Source organism: Sinocyclocheilus grahami, unplaced genomic scaffold (genome assembly GCF_001515645.1).
Source record: "Sinocyclocheilus grahami isolate Dianchi unplaced genomic scaffold, SAMN03320097.WGS_v1.1 scaffold143.1, whole genome shotgun sequence".
Lineage (NCBI taxonomy): Eukaryota > Metazoa > Chordata > Actinopteri > Cypriniformes > Cyprinidae > Sinocyclocheilus > Sinocyclocheilus grahami.
In genome coordinates, this window is record NW_015505322.1 from 463,171 (window position 1) to 487,370 (window position 24,200).

At 36.1% G+C, this 24,200-nt stretch overlaps 1 protein-coding gene across 1 annotated transcript in view; it reads right to left on the bottom strand.

Moving 5' to 3' along the window:
• Positions 1-15,911, bottom strand: part of LOC107591569 (receptor-type tyrosine-protein phosphatase delta-like) — a 56,407-nt gene extending 40,496 nt beyond the window's left edge. The window contains exons 1-4 of the mRNA XM_016280763.1: positions 15,675-15,911; positions 3,403-3,540; positions 800-945; positions 423-564 (exon numbers count right to left, since the gene is read on the bottom strand). Coding sequence (XP_016136249.1) covers positions 423-564; positions 800-945; positions 3,403-3,490 — 376 coding nt within the window. The 5' untranslated portion in view covers positions 3,491-3,540; positions 15,675-15,911. The remainder of the gene's footprint in view (positions 1-422; positions 565-799; positions 946-3,402; positions 3,541-15,674) is intronic.
• Positions 15,912-24,200: the final 8,289 nt, after the last annotated feature.

Genomic DNA, 24,200 nt, shown 5'->3' on the forward strand with positions numbered 1-24,200 from the left:
TACCCAATACCTAAACTTAACAACTACCTTACTAACTATTAATAAGCAAATTAGCAGTTTATTGAGACGAAAGTCATAGTTAATGGTTTGTTAATAGCAGAATTGGACCTTAAAATAAAGTGTGACCAAAAAAAAATTTATACATAATATCCACAAAATTACCCCAAAATCAACACAGAAAATGATTAAAACTCTGTATATTCAGAGATTCAGCGCGGGCCTAGACTTGTTATATTCACCATTATATTGCTTATTGGTCACTGCATGAAAACAATTATCTTCTAATTGGTATTTCCCAGAAATTCTGTCAGTGCATCTCTAAAAATAATAGTAGAGATGTCGTGTATCAAGCAAGCTTCACACACATACACTTCAGAAGACCAAGCAAAAGCAAAGACGCTTCCAGTCAGGTCTGTACCTACCGCGGAGAACGCTGAGCCGTGTGGAGGCACTGATCTCTCCTGCTTCATTAGATGCCACACATTCATACACAGCCTCATCACGGGGGGTCCGCAGCGGCTGCACTCGCAACACGGACCCTGAACCATCCTCAAACTCTATCACCTACACACACACACACACACACAGAGAAATGTGTTGGTAACTCCCTGAATAACTTGTGTGTCTTTATCGACCATGTGTATGGCATCCTTTGAGCCAGGGCAAATGTGTGAAGTTACAGGAAATGTACTGTGGAAATCTCACTTTAGTAGTGTTACAACCTTGTATCGCTGCTTGCAGCTAATGTGTAAGCAAGCTGTCTGCACGGTCTGTGTTTGTGCAATTGAGATGTGTTTACCTCGAATCTCTGGTTGGTGACTTTTTTGCCTTTTCTGCTCCACGTGATTCTAGGCTGCGGATCTCCTGTGGTTTGACATACGAAGGAGGCCACGCCCCCCTGAACACCTATCTGATCAACGGGGGTCCGAGTGAACTGAGGAGGAGCTGCAGAGGAAGACAGAGGTTTGTAAAAATGAAGTGACGTGTGGTCGAGTATGGTGACCCATACTCGGAATTTGTGCTCTGCATTTAACCCATCCAAGTGCACACACACAGTAGTGAACACACACACCGTGAGCATATTGCTGCGGCACCCGGGGAGCAGTTGGGGATTAGATGCCTTGCTCAAGGGTCTTACCTCAGTCGTGGTATTGAAGGTGGAAGAGAGCGCTGCTTATTCACTCCCCCCACTGACAAGTCCTGCCGGACCTTAGACTCGAACCCGCAACCTTCGGGTTACAAGTCCAACTCTCTAACCATTAGAGGTGACCAATAATTAACTACGACTGGGTCAATGAAAGCATTGGGGCAGAATTTCCTTGAAGATGGAGAAACTCTCCTTTACTATTTAGAATCTCCATACAATAAATGCATCTATGCATCTTGAAGTTATACTTCTCACATAGAGTAGTTTAACTGAAAGGTTACAGGCAGGGTTTAAAATGAACAGGGTTTACTTCACATACATCATGACAGTTAAGCTGATAATTATTTTCATGCTGTGGCCAAAATTAAAATTCTAAAATTTAAAAATAAAAAAAAAACGAAATAAAATGAAGTACTAAGTAATGCATTTCCTAAAGCTTTATGGGCCAATTGGCAAGACATTTTTTATCTGCATTTAGCACTTAATATTTTTTTAAATAAAATAAAATAAAAAGTACTTGCCAATTAGCCCATAAAGTTTAAGGAACTAAAACTTTAACTGCAATATTACATGCAGTACTAAATACTACATTTGATTTTGTTTATGATACCAGCAAAAATCATGGCAAGAAACATTTATTTTCTCAATAAACCAATCACTGGCAGGAGGGCAAATGATACGGTCTGTAACTTAACATCTTGTGCCATAAGTGCTGTGCTTTTTAAGATGCAATGTCAAGTTAAAACCAATTCAGCTTTTACAAACACATCTCGAGACCCTTGCATTCTATGCCATTCCATTCCTTTCACCCTTTCCTCCTGTATTTTTCAAAGCAATAACAAATCATGTGTGAACACCCCTTTAAAAGAAAGGCATGTCTTAAAATAAGTACCACATTTTCATCCCTTGTTAAAAATGACAATAAACCTGTCTTTAAAATCATAAAACTTTTTTGAAAGTCAGGCTGTGACTTCATGTGTGCATTATAATGTGCATTTCAGTTAATACGAAAGACGGAGTGAATTAACTTGTGATTGATGCAGTCTGCAGTGGTTGCTAATCCACTCGATCTAAGGATGATTTCACATTAATCTGCCCAGCAGCTCCAAACTAATGGCATGTGCAACTAACCAAAGGCTCAGCTCAGGTTCAAACAGCACAATGAAGTGAGTGCGTGGGTGAATGTTCGTGTCATCACCCCAGATGATGTGCGATGAAATGACTTCATCTTCACTTTGCATGCTTTAATCTAAATAGGCGCAGATAATGTTTACACAAGAAAGCCTTTGAGAGCAATTACTCTTACATTTTTATAAAATACAATTACAAAGACCAAATAGAGACCAATAAAATTATTATAATCATTATCATAAAATAATTTCATAAATAATAAACCTATTTAATACATTATTATTAATTGAAATATTTTTTTTTTATAATATTTTTTTTTTCTACATTTAAATTCTTAACAACTAAACCTCTTTCCTCTTCTACTAGATGTAGATGCACGGTAATGCTTTACCGTGCATCAAATGAAAGATACAAATCCATGTATTAAATGTTGACGTCATTTCTTTACGTAGTCAGAGTTGTCTTGTAAACACTGATCCGGATATTTGGTGCAGTGAAAGAAACAGATGATGTGCGATGAAATGACTTCATCTTCACTTTGCATGCTTTAATCTAAATAGGCGCAGATAATGTTTACACAAGAAAGCCTTTGAGTGCAATTACTCTTACATTTTTATAAAATACAATTACAAAGACCAAATAGAGACCAATAAAATTATTATAATCATTATCATAAAATAATTTCATAAATAATAAATCTATTTAATACATTATTATTAATTGAAATATTTTTTTTTTATAATATTTTTTTTTTCTACATTTAAATTCTTAACAACTAAACCTCTTTCCTCTTCTACTAGATGTAGATGCACGGTAATGCTTTACCGTGCATCAAATGAAAGATACAAATCCATGTATTAAATGTTGACGTCATTTCTTTACGTAGTCAGAGTTGTCTTGTAAACACTGATCCGGATATTTGGTGCAGTGAAAGAAACAAACGCAGCATTATAATCCCTCCAACTCCAAATCGTATTTTTTAATTACATACTACATTGTAAGCTGCATTAAAGTATGCCTTTATCCTTTATCCTGTGCTGGTTTCACGAAAAGAGCCAGCAATTATTCTGCGTCTCAGAGGATTCTGCCTGTGTTTTATGCATGTTTGACGTCTGTGTACTCACTTTGCGCATGTGCCAGCTGGAGCACGCTCAGTAGAATCAGTAATACCAGCTGGTAGGTGCTTCTGTAGATCATGTGACCTCTGGCCATCCTCTCATTGGCTTATCTGTGGATCACCAAGCTGTAAGTGCACTCATAACCTAAAGTAAACATGTAAACAAGCAAACATATCTGTCAGTCACGTGTGTAGGCCGCAGCACAACATGAATTGATTGCATTAATCAATTAGTACTCCATGTGACTTTCTCTGAGGATCGGATCACAAATCACTGAGTGGTCAATCAATTCATGAACATATCATTTAACATAGAGCCTTCACAGACAGAGAGTAGTCCAGCTTGCATTAAAGGAATAGTTCACCCCAAAATAAATCAATTACAAATTCTAATGTTGTTCCAAACTGAACAGAGGACAGTTGAGCACCAAAACATAAGTAAAAAAAGAAACAAATAAACATGCATAAATAAAGCAGCATAAAAGAAGTCCATATGATCCGTGATAATGTATATTCAAAGTCCTCTGAAGCCATACAACTTGTTGAAACTCTTGCTGTAATTGTGACTGACATAAAAACTGGCACCATGCGTCTCATTTTTTAATGTATAAATGTTGTTTTATGGTGCAGACTGCTTTAACACCTTTATTTGTATTATTCTACATACTTCCAATCGGACAGAAGACTCCTCTGTGGTCTGTTCTGGCTCAAAGTCTTAAATCAATGCCCCGGGAGGCAGACTTTGTTCAAAAAATAGAAGTCAATTTATTGATTACAATTAGTTTCGCTAGCAGTATAAGTACTCTATCTTCAAATACTCTATATAAGTCAAAGTACAACTATTAAAAACAATTTAAATCCAGGCAATATCAGCGATGGCTCTTCAGGTGGTCATGAAACAGCGTTTGATGTCACTGTCATCGTCAAGGATATTTAAAGATAAATTAGTGACCTCCCCAAATGGGAATGCCCCCTTTAAAAAGGCCTGTTTTATGAGTTCTCCCCTGCATTTGGCGAGCTCCACTCCTCTCGACTGCATCACTTTTCATCCACACAACAGACTTCCTGCATACTACTTATAAAGTTGCTCTAATACGTGTTTTCTTCTCTGCTTTGAGCATAAATACATCATCTCAAAATCAGCCTTGTACAGCCACTCCTGCAAACACAAATAACTCTGCAATGCTCTCCAGCCTTACACTCACAGTACTACTGAGTGAATACTATGAACATCATACAAATATTATATTCACACAAATAAAATACATGTGCAACAGTTACATCATTGCCCATATAAGGCCTTTCCATGGAATAAACAAAATAACTAATAATAATCAGCTAACTACGTCGAAACAATGAGGCAGGGTAATTGTATTTTTATGCATATTATACAACAATGTAAATGACACTAACACCTACAGCAGATGGTGTTAGATTTTCAAATAATCTCTCTCTTATTCACAGAAAACTATCGTACGGCTTCAGAATATTTTAAGTATAATGCAAAACTATGTGTGGATTAATTTTATAGTTCTGCAGAACATCTCCTCTGTTTTACCAGAAAAAAGAAAAGAAAACCACCATTCAAAAGTTTGGGGTCAATAAATGTTTTTGAAAGCAATAATACTTTTATTCAGCAAAAATGCATTAAATTGATCAAAAGTGACAGTAAATACATTTATACAATAGATTACATAAAAGTTATTTTGAACTTTCTGTTCAGCAGAGAATCCTGAAAAAAAAAGTCTTACAGTATCCACAAAAATATTAAGCAGAACAGCTCTTTTCAATGCTGATAATAATAATAAGAGAGAAAAAAGGTTTCTTAAAGACACAAATCAGTATTAGACTGATACTAAGTACTGGCTGAAGTACTGGCTGCTGAAAATTCAGCTTTGCATCACAGGAATACATAACATTTTAAAATATATTACCATATGAAACAATATATTGCAGTAGAATTTCACAGTATTAATGCAGCCTTGGTGAGCAAATGAGACTTCTTCCAAAAACATTAAAAAATCTTACTGAACCCAAACCTTTTAACGGTACTGTATGTGTTTGGAATGGCATGAATAAATTATTTTCATCTAATCATTTAATTTACTTCAGAATATTGTCGGTTATTGTATTAGTACTAAACATTGCGATAAACTGTCACAATATCACTTTGGACTATGATTCAGTTTGCACATTTTGCCTGCTGTGTTGGCTGTCATGGTTATTGGTTTGATTTTGCAAACCTTTAGTTCAGGTGTGTGTCATTAATTATCCTTGTTTGCACATGTACTTAAGTTGCTCTGTTTCTGTTCATTGTGGTGGGTTCTTGTCTGCGTTAGTTGTGTTATAGCTGTTTTCTTTATGTGGATTACTTGCCTGTGGATTTATTAAAGACTGTCTTCATCGTGTTCGTTCTACAGCCCTGCTGCGTGATAAACGTTACAACAATCTGCCATTACACACACTTTACAGCTGTCAGCTGAGTTAGCGAAAAAGTTTTATGAGGGGAAAGTTCAAAAAAGGAAAAGCTGACAGTAGGACGAACAAAAACCGATAACAACTGTCCTGGTTATAGCAAACGTGGGAAGAAAAATCATTTAAAAGTTATACAGAGTTCAGATTATAACTGTAAAACTTTAAGTATAAAAACAGCATGGAATATATGATAATTTGAGACAGCTCCTAAAGGCCTCTCTCCCCAGCAGGCTGGAAAACTTTACCGTAAACTCAATAATTATAACATTCAGCCCATAAATGTATAATGTATCTTACTTCTGCAAATATAACGAAGATAATGAGAGAGAGAGAGAGAGAGAGAGAGAGAGGGAGAGGGAGAAAGAGTTGGGTGGGCAGTTGAACTGCTCTAAGTAAAAGTTGCATTAAATATGGATGCTGTGCATGGGAGATTGCCACAGATGGGGGGCGTGTTGGGAATCGCTATGGTAACTCTGCCCCCACGAGCACCATGCTTGTCACATCACATCACATCATTAAGAGAGAGAGTGGTTGCAGACCCCCTCATCCGTGCTGCCTCCCCCGTGTCCTATCCATATTTAATTCCTCTACTGCTCTCTGAGGCTTCCTTCACTTTTACAGCACTGAGAGAGAAAAGACCACACGTGTCACTTCCTGCAAAGAATCATGATGATGTAGGAAACGGGGAACGGTGGCACGTACAAACCCCAAATGTATGTGTGTTTCCACATGTGTCCTGCGGAGGAAATGGGTCAGTCTGATCGCTGACTCATGTAAAACTGAAGCCCTTCAAACCCCTAAACCTACACACACACACACACCATCTGCCTCATTTGGAAAACGCTCCACAGCAGCTTTACACAATCCCTAATACACATTATTATCAGGAAAATACGTAGATGTGCACAAGGCATACGCAGACGCAAAAATACACCGAGTATATCCACCAAAATACGTTACATTTAAGACCAATAGTGAAAATGCTGCGATTTATATTTCATAACAATTTCAATTAAAATGAAACAAATTTCACATGAAATAAAATACAAAAAATTTAAAGAATAACAAATAAATAAATAAATGTAGCACCGAAAAAAGTCCATATGACTTCTGCTACTGCATATTCGATTTCATTTATTTTTTATTTGTTTTCACTTTTTTGAAGGCATGCACTCACGATGGAATAAACTTCACAAGTCTTATGATCTATGTTGTCCAGCATGTTTTGAAAGAGCACCTTCTGCTTCAGAGGAAGAGAGAAAATCTGACCTGTAGCACAAGGGCATTAATATGGTTACAATAGTACAGAATCTTAAAGGGGTCATATGATGCTGCTAAAAAAAACATTATTTTGTGTATTTGGTGTAATGAAATGTGTTTATGCGGTTTAAGGTTCAAAAAACACATTATTTTCCACATACTGTACATTATTGTTTCTCCTCTATGCCCCGCCTTTCTGAAACGTGTCGATTTTTACAAAGCTCATCGGTCTGAAAAAGCGAGGTGTGCTCTGATTGTCCAGCTATCCGAGAGTTTACACAAAAATTATACTTTTTTTTTTTGTATTTATTCACCCCCATGTCATTCCAAACTCATAGCCTTCTTTCTTCCATGGAACACAAAAATAGATATTTTGTAGAATATCCTGGCTGTTCTTTTACATTCAATAAAAATGAATGGGTACCAGTGCTGAATCTCCAAAATGACAAAAAAAGAGCACCATAAAAGTGTCCCATATGATTCATGCAATATTTTCCAAGTCTTCTGAAGCCATACAATAACTCTTAGTGACAAACAGATCAAAAATGTAACTAAATATCACTCTTCATTCTCAAATATTGCACCTTTGATGTCTCGTATTGTGCAGGCTTTCCTATCAATCTGCACCTTTGCATGCACACCAATATGCTTAGAACTACCAAAAATCTGTTTATTGAAATAACCCGTTTCACTAGTTTACGTGCAAACCAATGACCCGGCAATGCAAAAAAAACATTTACAAGACTTAAAAAAAAAAAATCACGTTCATGTTAGTGACATCAAAACATAAGCATTCGTGCATTCCACTCATAGTATTCTATTTAGTATGTGAGTATTCCAAAATGTTAGCGGGAAACTCAGATTCTCCTCTCATGTTTACAGTTTCTACGACTGTACCACTTCTCCTTCAGCTGCACAAGATGAGGACACATATTACTTGGGTTAAAAAAAGAGAATGGCGTATATAATATATTTACGATATATACAACCAGAAACACTTACTCACTCTGGTTGGATGTGCTTAAATTTGCAGGAAGTATGCATTCCTGATACATATCACACATGCACACTTCAATAATCTGATGAAAGAATGCAAGTTAAGGTGTTGGGCAAAATTGGAGTAATGGGCAAAAATTGTGTTGATCGGTCACAAGATAACTGAGAAGCAATGCTGTTTGATGTCATTGACTTCAACCCTGACACAACATTCAAATCTGCCATATTCATTGATGCTTTTTGTTATTTTGGAGAACTTTCATAATATGGAAAGGACTGACCAGGGTATATATATTTATATATTTTATATATTTATATATTTTTCAAAATAAAGAAAGTCATATGGGTTTGGAATGATGTGAGAATTTGGGTGAACTATTCCTGTATTTCAAGTGAAAAAAGGATCCAAAATTGCGTAAGCTTTAAAATGACTACAATAAAAGCTCAATAGACGAGCCACTAAACTCCCTCTCAAACTCTGACTGAACAATGCACTCTTATTTTGCTGAACAACATCAGTTTTTAACTATTAAATCAATTTGTGCTCTAAGAGTCCATGGCAATTTATAATGCAGCATAACTATAGATGGACCTGCAATGCCATAAATACGACTGTTGTACTATTAATACTGTACAGCAGGGGTCTTCAACAGGGGGTTCGTGACAGTACTGCAGTCATTTTTGTGCAAAGAAATAATAAACTGAAGTTCAGCTAAATGTTTCATTATCCCTCCCACATTAAAATGCATTAACTAAAATGAAAATGCACCATAAAAATGACTCTGTCTGTACATCATTAATCATTTTAATGGCATTGCCATGTAAGGATCATAGAAAAGTAAATAAATCCATACATTTGATATTATATGCATGTTATTGTAGGACAGGCTTCAAATGTAACAGGGGTCCCTGCTCTGTCTCTTCTCCACCAGGGGTTCCCTGGCCTGAAAAAGGTCCAAGACCCCTGCGGATCATTCAAGTAAATCTGTTTGGCAATAACAGTGGTTACATAAGGTGATTTGCAGTATTGGGGAGGAAAAATACTGTGTGTGTTTCCCAGAGTTTGTCCGCAAACACACAAAAACGCTCACTCAATCAGATATAATCACTAACTGGAAAGAGAGATCACCCCCACGTACTAAGAACTGAGTTCAAGACCATGTTTTCTCATTTTGAAACAGCTTCTCATCTCTAATATGCATCCTATCACATGGGCACTCAAATATATAACGGCAAAGAAAGACAATTCTTTGGCCATATGGCCACTGTAACTCAACACAAGAACATGTTAGTTACAAACCCAAACTCTACAAAACCCCTCATTAAGTCTCTATACAACAGATGCAGCTGTCAGGGCAAGAGACAGATGAGGACAAAATGACATGTAGATGTGGGACAGTCTCGCTGGCAGCCACTCATTGCCTTGACAACGCAGAACTCCAATTAGAGCTACTTTGACATGGAGCAGCTGTGACAGTTAACAGGTACGCGCATCTGTCTCACTCTGGCCAAAAGTGACCTGAAGCTTCTACATATGGAACGCCCTGCATGACACGATCACATGGGTCTTCTGCACGTTCCAAGTGACTTCTTCAAACTGTTTCCCTGTTGTACTTCAATGCAACATTTAAAGACCTTCTAGATGTTTCAGTCTGCCAAAGAAAGAAAAGAAATATTGATTTGTTCAACAAAACAAACAAACAAAAAGAATGGCCAGTCCGGATGTTTTGGGCAAGAGCTCAGAGCTCACTTACAGACCCAGTGTATGTCTAAAATAAATAACTATATGTAATAGGGCTGCATGCTGTGGTAAAAAACTGACATTGCGATATTTTGTTTTTCTGCAATATATATATTGAGATATTTGAAAAAATACAGGAATTTTCACCAGATTACATACATACAGTAGCTACTGTATATTTAGAAATAATTAATTATTTGAGAGTTAGTGGGGTGATTTTGTTGGGGAGTAAATAAATAAATAAAAAACTGAAACATTTTGTTTTATTTTGAAGATTTTTTTTTTTACCTCTTTCAGTAACCATTTCAGAAATCTCTTTCCACTTGAGTTTTCATAGGCCACATTCCCACTATTTTTGACCAATTCAATATGAATAATATGACTATAAAATAATAATAATTTGCCATGATTTCATTGTGATTATTGATAATAATATTGATATTTTTGTGATATTATGAAATAAAAATAGATGTAAATTATGTAAAAGAGTAAAAAGATGTAAACGCCACACTTGAACTATGTATGCATATATGTATACAATATTTATTTGTTTTCTGCAATATTGTACAATGATAATACTGTATCTCCTCTTTCAGGTGTTCACGAGTAACTTGATTCCGTATTCAGGTCACAAAAACCCATCAGTTCCACTCCTTAATGTCTGGGCTTGAAATATTTATTTGCACCTTTTTTCTTTGGTATTGTATAATCATGTATTCTTGCTATAAATGATTAAAAAGGGAAACAATATTTTTTTTTAATGGATCTGTACCCCTAAATACATATTTTGAGAATAGGTGCTTAAATAAAAACACACTTAAGAAGACAAACAGCTTGTATAAATGGATTACCATAATTTCATATTTTATATCCTGCAAATGGAATTTGTAGCACCAAGCTAAAACAAACCATAATCACTACAACAAGCCTTTTTAAAGTGCCGGATCACTTGCGACTGAGGATCATTCTTCTTTTTTTTTTTTTTATCATACACCAATACTTTTCCCTGCTGTTCAAAATTGAAACATGGTATGCGAGGCATATTATAAAGGTACTTTCTATCTTCATATACTGTAGCTGTCAGTAAAACTAGCAATAAAATTGTTTATAAACCGCTCATGAATAGTTCTAAATAGGATCCAAACAGGAATGGTTTGTATTGAATCAAACATCTCAATTCAACAGTAACAGTGCTGTAAGTAACAGTGTGTTCCTTTATGTGGCATGCAGACGGTAACAATTAGAGTGTGCAACTGAACAGACTCAACTAGAACACATGACATTACAGTCATTACGATATGTAATGATCTAACTTAATCCAAAATACAGCAGTGATATTTCATTACCTACATGCAAATTTACTTATATCATGATTCATGTTAAAATGCCCCACAGGGACTTGAGGGAACATTTTTGATGATCTAAACAAATCAATAAAATCAAACTGATTCATGAAACTGCACTGTTTTATTAAAACAGCTTCAGAATAACTTGTATCGACTACCATATAATAAGCCATGGTGCATACTGTATGTGGATAACACTAGTTTCTTGTTTGCCCCTCTTCTCCTCAGAGGCAAAAATGCTTTTAAAAAAAAGGATCTGAACCTCTAGTTCATGAACTGTCCATCACTAGAAAGTCTCCTTGATCACTACTCTTTGATGTTTAGCTTATAGAACCCATCCTGTTAAATTAAGCTTGAATATGCTTGCATCCTGCAAGACCTACAAGTTCACAGAACCTCACATACTTTATTGAGTATGTACATTTTTTTATGTTTACTTCCCAACAAGCCCAACATAGCAGCAATGGCTCAGCCAATGTTATAATTTTGGGGCAGGTTTATCTAAACAATGGAAGACGGCGAGAACTGTTCGGGAAACCTGTTTGAATACAGTCATTATTTTTGCAATGCCATTTGGTGTATCGCTGTGGTCAAAAAATGACATGCGTACCTTTACATTTTACAAACGTATGTGACGTGAGAGGAGTTCAACTAGACTTCCAGACAGATGTGGTAATGCTCAAAAAAAAAAAACTACCCTTCCAAACAGATGCACTAATACTCAAGAAGTAAAGTAAGGGATAATGTACAGTCAGCCGGTCATTACTGCAAAATAAACCCTATATTCTGATCACCCTTTTGAGGTTTACGTTGCAATAATGACCGTCTCTGTACATTATTCGACTGTACATTATCCCACTTATTACACAGCTGCTTGAAAAATAAATAAATGGACATGAAGTATCGATTTGAGCTGAAATTATTTTATCATGTAAGAAGAAAAAGATGAAAGAGCTAGACTTGAAACTAGCACAGCCATGTAAGAAATTGGTTGTCAGTTGTGAAGGAAATGTTTTGATTGATCATAACTATTATTCCTTTTCCTTGCAGGCCTAACATTTGCCTGCTTTAGTTAGTGTGTTGCAATAATGGATGCATATGGACAAGATGGTTAGGCGTCTGTCTAAATATAAAAATAACCATAACAACCCATGACTTGAGTAACAAGCTGAAGTCATCAAAAACCAAATCATGTCAACTTTGCCATGCATCTTTACTAAATAAACTGTTGTACTTTTTTTGTCGTGAGGATTCTCTGTGATTGGTATGAGGTTCTCTCTGCCGTGATTAAAGCATTTAGAGCATATAGAGTTTGTCTATACCACACTCAAAAAGCTATTTTTTGCCTCTTGTTCAATTTAATTAATTAAAACGAGCTAAAGTAACATGAAAGTAACCAACTAAATTGTGTTGACCCAAATAAATGTAATTTATTTTGAATGAACTAAATTCAATTGTGTGCAAAAACTTTCTTCAATTAAATGAAGTAAGGGTAATGAATTATTTTTTTGAGTGTGCCATGCAGCAGGTTAGTGGAAGACTAGAGATTTTAGTCCCAAGTGATAGTGTTCAAAAGGGACAAGACGTCGTCTGACTCAATGCATCGCCAAAGATGCACCAAGAGTATAAATTTATTAGCGTCGCTTGAGCCGCTTTGGGGATACGTCGCCAGAGACGAGAACCCAACAGGCATCTTAAAGGGATAGTTCACCCAAAAATGAAAAGTACCCCATGATTTCCTCACACTCAAGCCATCCTGGGTATATATGACTTTCTTCTTTCAGACAAATACAATCTGAGTTATATTAAAACATGTCCTGGCTCTTCCAAGCTTTATAATGGCAGTCAATGGGTGTTGAGAATTTGTAGAACATAGGCATATTGTAAGTTCTGGTGAGAAGTGATGAACGTGGAAGTGCAGAGGAGAGAGCAAAACAAGACACTGGTCACGAATTAGAAGTACAAAACGAGGATTTGTAAAGAAAAATGGATTTCGATGTAAAGAGGAAACTGGTTTTCCTTTGCTGTAAACAAAACTTGGTTCTCTTGAGACTAGCATATTCTTACCGGAGCTGCTATATATTACTGCTGCTGCACATATATGTGACTCTGGACCACAAAACCAGTCTTAAGTCGCTGGGGTATATTTGTAGCAATAGCCAAAAATACATTGTATGGGTCAAAATTATAGATTTTTCTTTTATGCCAAAACTCATTAGGATATTAAGTAAAGATCATGTTCCATGAAGATATTTTGTAAATTTCCTACTGTAAACATATCAAAACTTAATTTTTGATTAGTAATATGCATTGCTAAGAACTTCATCTGGACAACTTTAAAGGTGATTTTCTCAATATTTAGATTTTTTTGCACCCTCAGATTCCAGATTTATATAAAATAGTTTTTTTTTTTAATTTATATTTAAAATAGTTGTACCTTGTTCAAATATTGTCCTATCATAACAAACCATACATCAATGGAAAGCTTATTTATTCAGCTTAAATATATTCAGCATTTATTTGCTTTAGTTGCAGAAAGTGCTCAGGTAACCACAGACCCGGCAGCCCTCGCATAAACACTCGCACACACATAACGAAGAAAAAATAAACAAAAACAAATTTACCCTAATGACTGGTTTTGTGGTCCAGGGTCACATATATGAAATAACCCCCATACATAACATACATGAAATTACCCCATAGTAGATCTATACAGGTGGAGCTGGGGAAGGTGGAGGGTTTCTGAAGTGCGCTGCAACTGCTACAGCAAGCACTAGCCAAGTATTTGAACGTTGAGCAGCAAGCTCATTCATTGGCTGCTGATGTGAAAAGAAACCAATCAGCTACTTCGTGTGAATAATGACGTGATTATTTCAGATTGAGTTAGAACCTATAGGCATGCGCCATCTAGAGTTTAATGACAGAATATATATAAATATATTTTTATTTTATTTTAACAAAATATACATTTCTTTTCCGTTTTTATTACTTTGTATCAAGTACAAAACATATGCAGACGTTCTGTTGCATTTCACTGTGCTTCATCTACCTGTATTCAAATCCAGGAATACGTCACAAACTCCTCACTCTTTTGCATTTCTATTCTCTCAACAGTAGCTTTAAGCACACACAAATGTAACTTTTGGGATAAATGCAGTTTTGCACTGATTGAGTCAATCTCAGTCCCATGAACTGGCTTGAAACTCAATCATTCAACCACTATATAATGGCTATTGAGTAGAAGTTCATCTTAAGAAGGTTAGAAATCTTTTTCAAAAAGAACCCTTAAACCATATGGTTTTGACAGTAATGCACATGCAGAACACTTGAGCTGATCAAGCCTTAAAGACGGAACGCATCAGTGCTATTAAACTCTTCTCCAGTTTCAGGAAGAGATTTTACTGCTAGCTTTCAGCTCAGTGTCATATAAGCACAACTTTCACTAGCAGAAGCACTTAGGACCCACACCTATAAATGGTATCAGAGATTAACGTCTGTGCAATAAGCACAAGGATTGTGCCTCTGTGATGTCTACATTATTAATATAAACCATATGCCGCTGAAGCTGAGGCAACCTGCTTTTTAAATAGTGCAGGTTTTCAAGTGCGCTCCGAGCAACCTTTAGTCTGCAGGTATGGAAAAGACATAAATTATTCAAAACTTAAGAAAATCACTTTCTCTCTCTCTTCATCCATCTGTCATTTTCTCACAGCTCTGTGTATTACGGGTCAAACACTTACACTTCGCTCAGACCAACCGCCAAACTCTCCTCTCCGTTCCTCCAAATTTGTTCTCTTGCATATGCAAACCTTAATACCCAAACATCATAATACCCCTCGCTTTTCCTTCCCTCCCCCTTCTGTCTCTCACACACACACACTAAGAGCATTAGGAGGTATAGCAAAAGTCATCACACATAATCCCCTTCCATGTGATCTTTGCCCAAATGTAGAGTCATTCAGTTTATTGGTCCGTTAAGAATATGTTTTTAATGATCCGTGGAGAACATTCTGTCATAAACAGTAATACTTTAAGCTCAGCATAATGCCCTGGAGCACTGGGTTCCCCGAACATCACTGAATGATCTAAAAAGCAGTAGTGAGGAAACCACAACAAAAATCCATGTCAATTCAGACAATAAAGCAATTGCAAATGCCTACTAATATATATATATATATATATATATATATAGCAAGAATGTGACAAATAGTAATATTAAGAACATGATGCAATGCTCCTTATCAAAAACATATTAATATGCTAGCAAAACAGCAGCTAAAAAGTGGGAATGTGCATGCAATAGTCTTCTGTATTAGCCTGCCTATGATGTACAATAACGGATTTCCCATCGATTCACATGCAGTTGTAGCTCGAGCGGATGACTGAACATAACAATGAAATTATTTTGTCATTTCCTCTACAATAACCGGGGAGCGGATGAGGCTTTTACTCCTCGCCTACCTGATCAACATCGCTGTCTGGTTCAGGTTAACAATCGGGTCTCACCGGCTCGGTACCGCCTGTGAATTCATCTATAAGCACCTGAGATATAATCCAGAAGCCCGTCCTCTCCCTTCTGATGATCCCCGGTGCTGGGCTGCACTATAAAAAGCACAAGAGCAGCAGAAGCACTGCGTGTTTCCAGCGCTTGTAAAGAGCTCGCAGGTCTTTCTCTTTGAGGATGCTGATGCTGATGCTGATGCTGATGCTGAAAGGAATTGCAAAAATAATCACTGTTTTCAACCATTGGTGAGTGTTGGATTTCTCAGAATGATCAAACAAACAGTGAAAGATTATTTCAACCTACGAATGGCAAGTTGTATTGCAAATATGTGTTTAATAATTGTTAAAAAAAATACATATAGTTTGATTGTCTATTGTACAAAACACAATAAAAAATGCTAAAATGTTTCTTGTTTTTTTATTTTAGCATCTCAGGAAGCGAGAAATATAGGGACACTTATGATGAACTATTTTAATTAACTGTTTATTGCAGCAGAATTCAATTATATGCAAATTGAGGTGCCATTTTTTCTAGTGGGCTGAATTTGAACAATACACAAAATAAATGCAGAATGAAATTTGTTTCTCTCTCATGCTTACTGTCTCTTTCTCTTTCTCTCTCTCTCACACACACACACACACACACATACACACACACACAAACACATACGTTCACAGTCACAAAGATGTATGCATCATCAGTACCCCAGTTCCCACAGTGATATGTAAATGAGGGCATTAATTTGCTTTAGTTGCAGAAAGTGCTCAGGTAACCACAGACCCGGCAGCCCATGCATACAAACACTCGCACGCACATAAAGAAGAGTTATTTCTGGAAACGTCATTAATCTACCATATATGTAAGGTTGTATGTATAATGCATCATACAAATAAAAAAATTTCAGCATATATAGAGGTATTCGATGCTCTTAATCAGAATGTCAGCATAAGAGCAGGGGACACTCGACATTTTACACCAAATTAACAGCGAGACACCAAACACATGCACTCACACGCACACACAACATCAGTGCTGACATTTAATTAATCTCGATCTGGCCTTTGAAAATGAAAGAGAAGAAGGAGTAACAGAAACTACTATCATCTGTGGTGTGTATCCTTCGGTGAACTGTTGATTAAAGATTATTCAGTGCTCTCATCACTGTTTAGAAGCTCGTACGTTTTCTGTGCGTGTGTTTTCTCTAAAAAGGTTGGTGCTCTGTAATCCTCACACTAATCTGATTTCTTGTGTTAGTGTGAGCATGTGAAAAAGAAATGGAAAAAACCCCCAACCCAACCTATCCCATCCCCCATATATTCATCCTTCCTATCTCTCTAACGCACACAAACTTGTGCACACACACACACACACACACACACAGAGGGCATTACTGTGATCGCATAGCCAGTGTCTATTTTTTTTGTCAGCCAAATTAAGTGTAAGAGACTTTCTCACATACTGATGAACTCCAGCTGACTTCCTAATACTGTACATGAACCCATCTACATTTATTTAAAATAAAAAACTAATAATTTAACAGACTAGCAAAGGAAACTGAGGGCTGTTAGTCACAATTCATCTATGTGTGAGCCTCTTCTATCATCTGTGATGTGTATCCTTCGGTGAACTGTTGATTATAGATTATTCAGCATTCTCCGTCACTGTTTAGAAGCTCATGCGATTTCTGTGCGTGTGCGTTCTATCAAATGGTTGGTGCTCTGTAATCCTCACACTAATCTGATTTCTTGTGTGAGCGTGAGCACGTGAGAAAGAAATAGAAAAAAACAACCCAACCCATCCCATCCCCCAGATATTCATCCTTCCTATCTCCCTCTAACACACAAACTCGTGCACACAAACACACACACAGAGGGCATTATTGTGATCGCATGGCCAGTGTCTATTTTTCTGTCAGCTGAATTAAGTGTAAAAGACATTCTCATACACTGATCAACTCCAGCTGACTTCCTGCTGTACTGTACATGAACCCGTCTACATTTAATTCAACTAAAAAACAACTAACTGAACAGATTTGCATAAGAAACACACATAAACACATGCACACAAAGAGCTGTTAGTCACAGTTCATCTATGTGTGACGCTAATCTATTCTTACAGTATGTTCAACTGAAGTGACCATAATCAGATATTTTAATTATATCCACACTATTGCACATCTAAAAACCCACTCTCTGTATCTCTGTCATTGAGTGATTGCATGTACACATTTATCATATTTTCTGTCCATTTAATAGTTGAATTTCATTGCATTAGATACAAAATATCAAACCAAGTTGCATCTGCAAATAAATAATTCTTTTTCTCAGAACATTTAATATTAAACTACACAGTATAAACATGTTCCACACTGTTTTACAACCGGAATGTGTGCACGACTTGCTAACCTTCATTTTGAACAATATATCTATTTTTTATTTGAAATGTATTGATTGAATTTTGTGTTTGTAGTATATTTCTTTAAAAATAAATGTTACTTGGTTTTATATTTAATGCAAAGACACTATACATTTGACACTATACATATACAAAAAATAAAATAATATACTATAATAATAATTTGTATTATAACAAAATATTAAGACTTTTACTCAGCAAAGATGCAATAAATTGATCAAAACTGGGATAACTGGTGTTGGATTGAGCTTGAGGTTATAAAGTGCACTTGATAAATGCATCAAGGTGTTCTTACCTGTTAGTGTCCCACATGCTGCTGGTCAGAGTTACGGAAGCTGATATGAGACAAAAAGAAGAACATACAGTATTATCATATCTTTCAGGTTTTAAAATGTTAAAACATCAGCCTCAGCAAGATACCAAACACATGCACTCACACACACACACACAACATCAGAGTGCTGACATTTAATTACTCTCGATCTGGCCTTTGAAAATGAAAGAGAAGAAGGAGTAACAGAAACTTCTATCATCTGTGATGTGTATCCTTCGGTGAACTGTTGATTATAGATTATTCAGCATTCTCCGTCACTGTTTAGAAGCTCATGCGATTTCTGTGCGTGTGCGTTCTATCAAATGGTTGGTGCTCTGTAATCCTCACACTAATCTGATTTCTTGTGTGAGCGTGAGCACGTGAGAAAGAAATAGAAAAAAACAACCCAACCCATCCCATCCCCCAGATATTCATCCTTCCTATCTCCCTCTAACACACAAACTCGTGCACACAAACACACACACAGAGGGCATTATTGTGATCGCATGGCCAGTGTCTATTTTTCTGTCAGCTGAATTAAGTGTAAAAGACATTCTCATACACTGATCAACTCCAGCTGACTTCCTGCTGTACTGTACATGAACCCGTCTACATTTAATTCAACTAAAAAACAACTAACTGAACAGATTTGCATAAGAAACACACATAAACACATGCACACAAAGAGCTGTTAGTCACAGTTCATCTATGTGTGACGCTAATCTATTCTTACAGTATGTTCAACTGAAGTGACCATAATCAGATATTTTAATTATATCCACACTATTGCACATCTAAAAACCCACTCTCTGTATCTCTGTCATTGAGTGATTGCATGTACACATTTATCATATTTTCTGTCCATTTAATAGTTGAATTTCATTGCATTAGATACAAAATATCAAACCAAGTTGCATCTGCAAATAAATAATTCTTTTTCTCAGAACATTTAATATTAAACTACACAGTATAAACATGTTCCACACTGTTTTACAACCGGAATGTGTGCACGACTTGCTAACCTTCATTTTGAACAATATATCTATTTTTTATTTGAAATGTATTGATTGAATTTTGTGTTTGTAGTATATTTCTTTAAAAATAAATGTTACTTGGTTTTATATTTAATGCAAAGACACTATACATTTGACACTATACATATACAAAAAATAAAATAATATACTATAATAATAATTTGTATTATAACAAAATATTAAGACTTTTACTCAGCAAAGATGCAATAAATTGATCAAAACTGGGATAACTGGTGTTGGATTGAGCTTGAGGTTATAAAGTGCACTTGATAAATGCATCAAGGTGTTCTTACCTGTTAGTGTCCCACATGCTGCTGGTCAGAGTTACGGAAGCTGATATGAGACAAAAAGAAGAACATACAGTATTATCATATCTTTCAGGTTTTAAAATGTTAAAACATCAGCCTCCAGAGGAGGGCAGCAGCAGTCTCACAGCATGAGATAATGCCTTAAAATCAACAGCAAAAGTTGTGCCAAACACAGGAGGATGGCCCCTGCTGTGTCTGCTTTCTCCTATGGTTTATTTGCACCTTCTATTTATAGATGAGCTATGTGAAATATACTATCTTCATCTATAATTTTAATGCACTACCAGATTCATAAGTACCACCTCTAATAAAGAGATGGAGAGAAAGGAGAGTGAGAAAAAGAAATGGATAGTTATTGAGCGCTTGAGAGGAGAGGGGGAAAACGATTGAATGCATCTAATGCAGCTCCAGTTTAGCACATTAAAACAGACAGATGCAGACCCGCACACACACACGAGAAAGAAGACATAAGGAGTGAATCAAAGAGCGAAAGAAAATATATGGAAAGAGAGGGAGTGAGAGGAAGAGATTGAAAGAGATAGAGACAGAAAGAGTGAGTTAGAAAACCGACAGAGGAAGAGGGAGAGACAGCGAGTGAGAGATGAGGTAAGTATGTATTTTTAGTGGATTACATCGTCGGTGTCAGAAAGAGTCGGATGCATCAGTGAGTAGCTCTCAATAATGCAGCAGTGTATGCACTATAAAACACACACACACACACACACACACGCTCTCTAACGCGCTAAAGCCGCTGAGGTTTTATGGTCATATTCAGAATTTATGTGCGCGGTATTTGCTGCGAGGCTTGACAGAAGCTGGTCAGAGAACTACTTCAGGACCAACTGTGTGAGAACACAGGAAGAGGGAAACAGGGGTGTGGGGAATACAGAAAGGCATTTGTATTTGTGACTCTTTTGAGTCAAAGAGTGAGCTGACTACTCAGGCTGCATTTTAGACATCTTCACATGCGATGGCTGTTCCACAAAGTATGCAGCATGACTGTGCCCCTTCTGATATTCCTAGTTTAGACCAAATTGTAAAGCATGTAAGCCTCCACAGTGAAAACTACATCTAGGCTGGTCGATGAAATGAGCGAAATGCTGACTATAAGCTACATTTATTATAACATACAGTAATATTGTGAAATATATTTAAATGTATTTTAAGATGTAATTTATTCCTGTGATGCAAAGCTAAATTTTCAGCATCATTACCCCAGTCTTCAGTGTCACATGATCAAAACGGTCATGTGGTGCTTATCTCATGTCTTACTTTTATAAATGTTGAAAACAGTTGTATTTTTGTGATACAAATTTTTCAGGGTTCTTTGATGTACGGAAAGTTCAAATAAACAGCATTTATTTGAAATAGAAATCTTTTATTAGGTTATAAATGTCTTCCCCGTCACTTTTGATCAATTTAATACATCTTTGCTGAATAAAAGTATTAATTCCCATATGCAAATGTAACATATGTACTTATATATATTACATTTCAATATATGAAATATATTGTCATTAGGAATTGGACCTATTGGAAAAATTTCATATATTAACATATATGTCCATACAAATATGTATGTTTATGTATGTGTAATATATTTTTGGACATATACAGTGGGTACGGAAAGTATTCAGACCAAATGGCTGCAATATAACAAAGAGTGAAAAATTTAAGGGGGTCTGAATACTTTCCGTACCCACTGTATGTCATGTTCAGGCATATTCATCCTAACGCCTGTCAATGTTGATATTATATAAGTAAATATCAAAGATAGACATGATAGAAAAAAAATATTACAAAGACAACATAAAAAGTTGCATATATAAATTATATATATATATATATATATATATATAGTTGACATAAATGGTTGACATATACAGTTTTTACTATGAGGATGTTATAAACTGTTCATTTTCCCAGAGAATGTATGTATGTGAATTATATATGGACGTATATGGCAATATCATATATATGGCAATATATGTTATATATTACATTTCCGTATGGGTTTCTTTAAAAAAATTTAAAAAATCTTACTGACCCAAACTTCTGAACAGCAGTGTATATTTAGGTGAACGGCTTCTGTTTCTTTCCCATGCTTCTGACCCAAAGTTTTGTGAACAGGTATGAAATTCTGCATACATGGCATCTACAAATGCATTTGAGGCAAAGTTATCTGTTTGACTGACCAATGGCAGTTTGTTCAGACAATTAGACACTTTAGCTTTACAACTGGATCATTTTACTTGAGTGAATTTTATTTTATTTGTTGTTAGCTTAGCAACAGGCTAACTTTCTAAATATATAAAATAATTGTTGTTCGAGTCACCTGTGTTTGTCACAAGCTGCTGCTACCTATGCAATGTAAAGTGTTCCAAATCAGCCACTTATGACTTGGCATGCTTCCCTAGAATGTAGTTAGCTAGGCTCATAGGGTTTTGGACAGAGCCAGTGTGTGTGAATGCATGTTAATGCAAACAACTTACATGTGCTAATATGAGTTTAAACGGAGTCTAAACTCAGCTGTCTCTCGCTGGGAGGAAAGAAGGACAGACTCCACAGGACTCTCCTGAAAGATGAAAAACTCATTAAACACACACACACACACACACACACACACAGGTTTGTTTTTGTGAATTGTGGGGACATTCCGTATAGGCGTAATGGTTTTTATTCTGTACAAACCGTATTTTCTATCACCCTACACCTAAACCTACCCCTTACAGGAAACTTTCTGCATTTTTAGATTTTCAAAAAGACTCATTCTGAATAATTTATAAGCCTTTTGAAATACGGGGACACTCAAAATGTCCTCATAAATCACCTTCTCGTTGTAATACCTATGTCATACCCATGTCATTATACAAATTTGTGTCCTCATAAATCACAAAAGGCGCGCACACACACGCACACACACACACACACACACACACACAGCCCTTTTAAATCCTTCTCCCTCAAACATCCACACACTCACTGAAAGCATCAGTTGGGATTTGACTGTTTTTCGGTCTAGTTTGGAAACAGCTGATTCAGGTATTCTACCACTAATGCTCTGAGATCAACAGACATCTGTCTAAATATGAGGGTCTTACCGTGAGTGTGTCACTTTAGTAAGATGAAATGATGTCTACTATTTGACTTTTAGTATTCTGCATGACAGAAAATGGTCATGCAGTATATTCAGTATATATACATTACTGTTCAAAAGTTTGGGTCAGTAGGTTTTTATTTTGTTTTGTTTTATTTTATTTTATTTATTTATTGAAAGAAATTATTATTTTTTTTTTATTCAGCAAGAGCCAAGGACACACGTATTTGACAAAAATTTACAGTAAAGAAATGTATAATGTTCCTCCATGTCATGCTTTAAGTAGCACAACTGTTTTCAACATCACAAAAATAAATTACATTTTAAAATATATTAAAATATAAAACAGTTCTTTTAAATTGTAATAATACACTGTTCTCTACCGTTTTCACTGTATTTGATCACATAAATCCAGCCTTAGTGAACATGAGAGATCTATTTTAAAAACTTTAAAAAATCTTGCTGACCCCAAACTTTTGAACAGTGTGAATTTTTTATGTGTGTGCATATGTACAGGGGGCCCAAAAGTCCACTAGCAAAATAAATAAATAAAGTTATCCAGCATTTGAGAATGTTCCACTGAGCGTCTTATGTGCTTCGATAGAAGCCAGAACATCTGGCCTTTGGTACAAATTTGTTTACATTTGATTAGTGACCTAGAAATAATGCAGAAAATACGTAATTTTAGGCAAAAAAAAGAAACATTTCGCTGTAGTCTCAGAGTTTTGGACCCCCAGTGTATGCTGCATCATTTGCAAACATCTGGATTGGATCTATTTTTAAATGAGGAACATAAATGATCAGACTCAAGTGTGAGATTGCTGTGACAGATGGGGTGTATTTTGGGTTTTAAGAGCAAAAGGGTGTGAATGCATTAAGAACATGTGGCCACTAGATTGTGCTGTTCACTTTCTTTCACCGGCCACAGTATTGATCACGAACTGGTTGTAAAATTTTTCTGCATTTTTAGATTTTCAAAAAGACTCATTCTGAATAATTTATAAGCCTTTTGAAATACGGGGACACTCAAAATGTCCTCATAAATCACCTTCTCGTTGTAATACCTATGTCATACCCATGTCATTATACAAATTTGTGTCCTCATAAATCACAAAAGGCGCGCACACACACGCACACACACACACACACACACACACAGCCCTTTTAAATCCTTCTCCCTCAAACATCCACACACTCACTGAAAGCATCAGTTGGGATTTGACTGTTTTTCGGTCTAGTTTGGAAACAGCTGATTCAGGTATTCTACCACTAATGCTCTGAGATCAACAGACATCTGTCTAAATATGAGGGTCTTA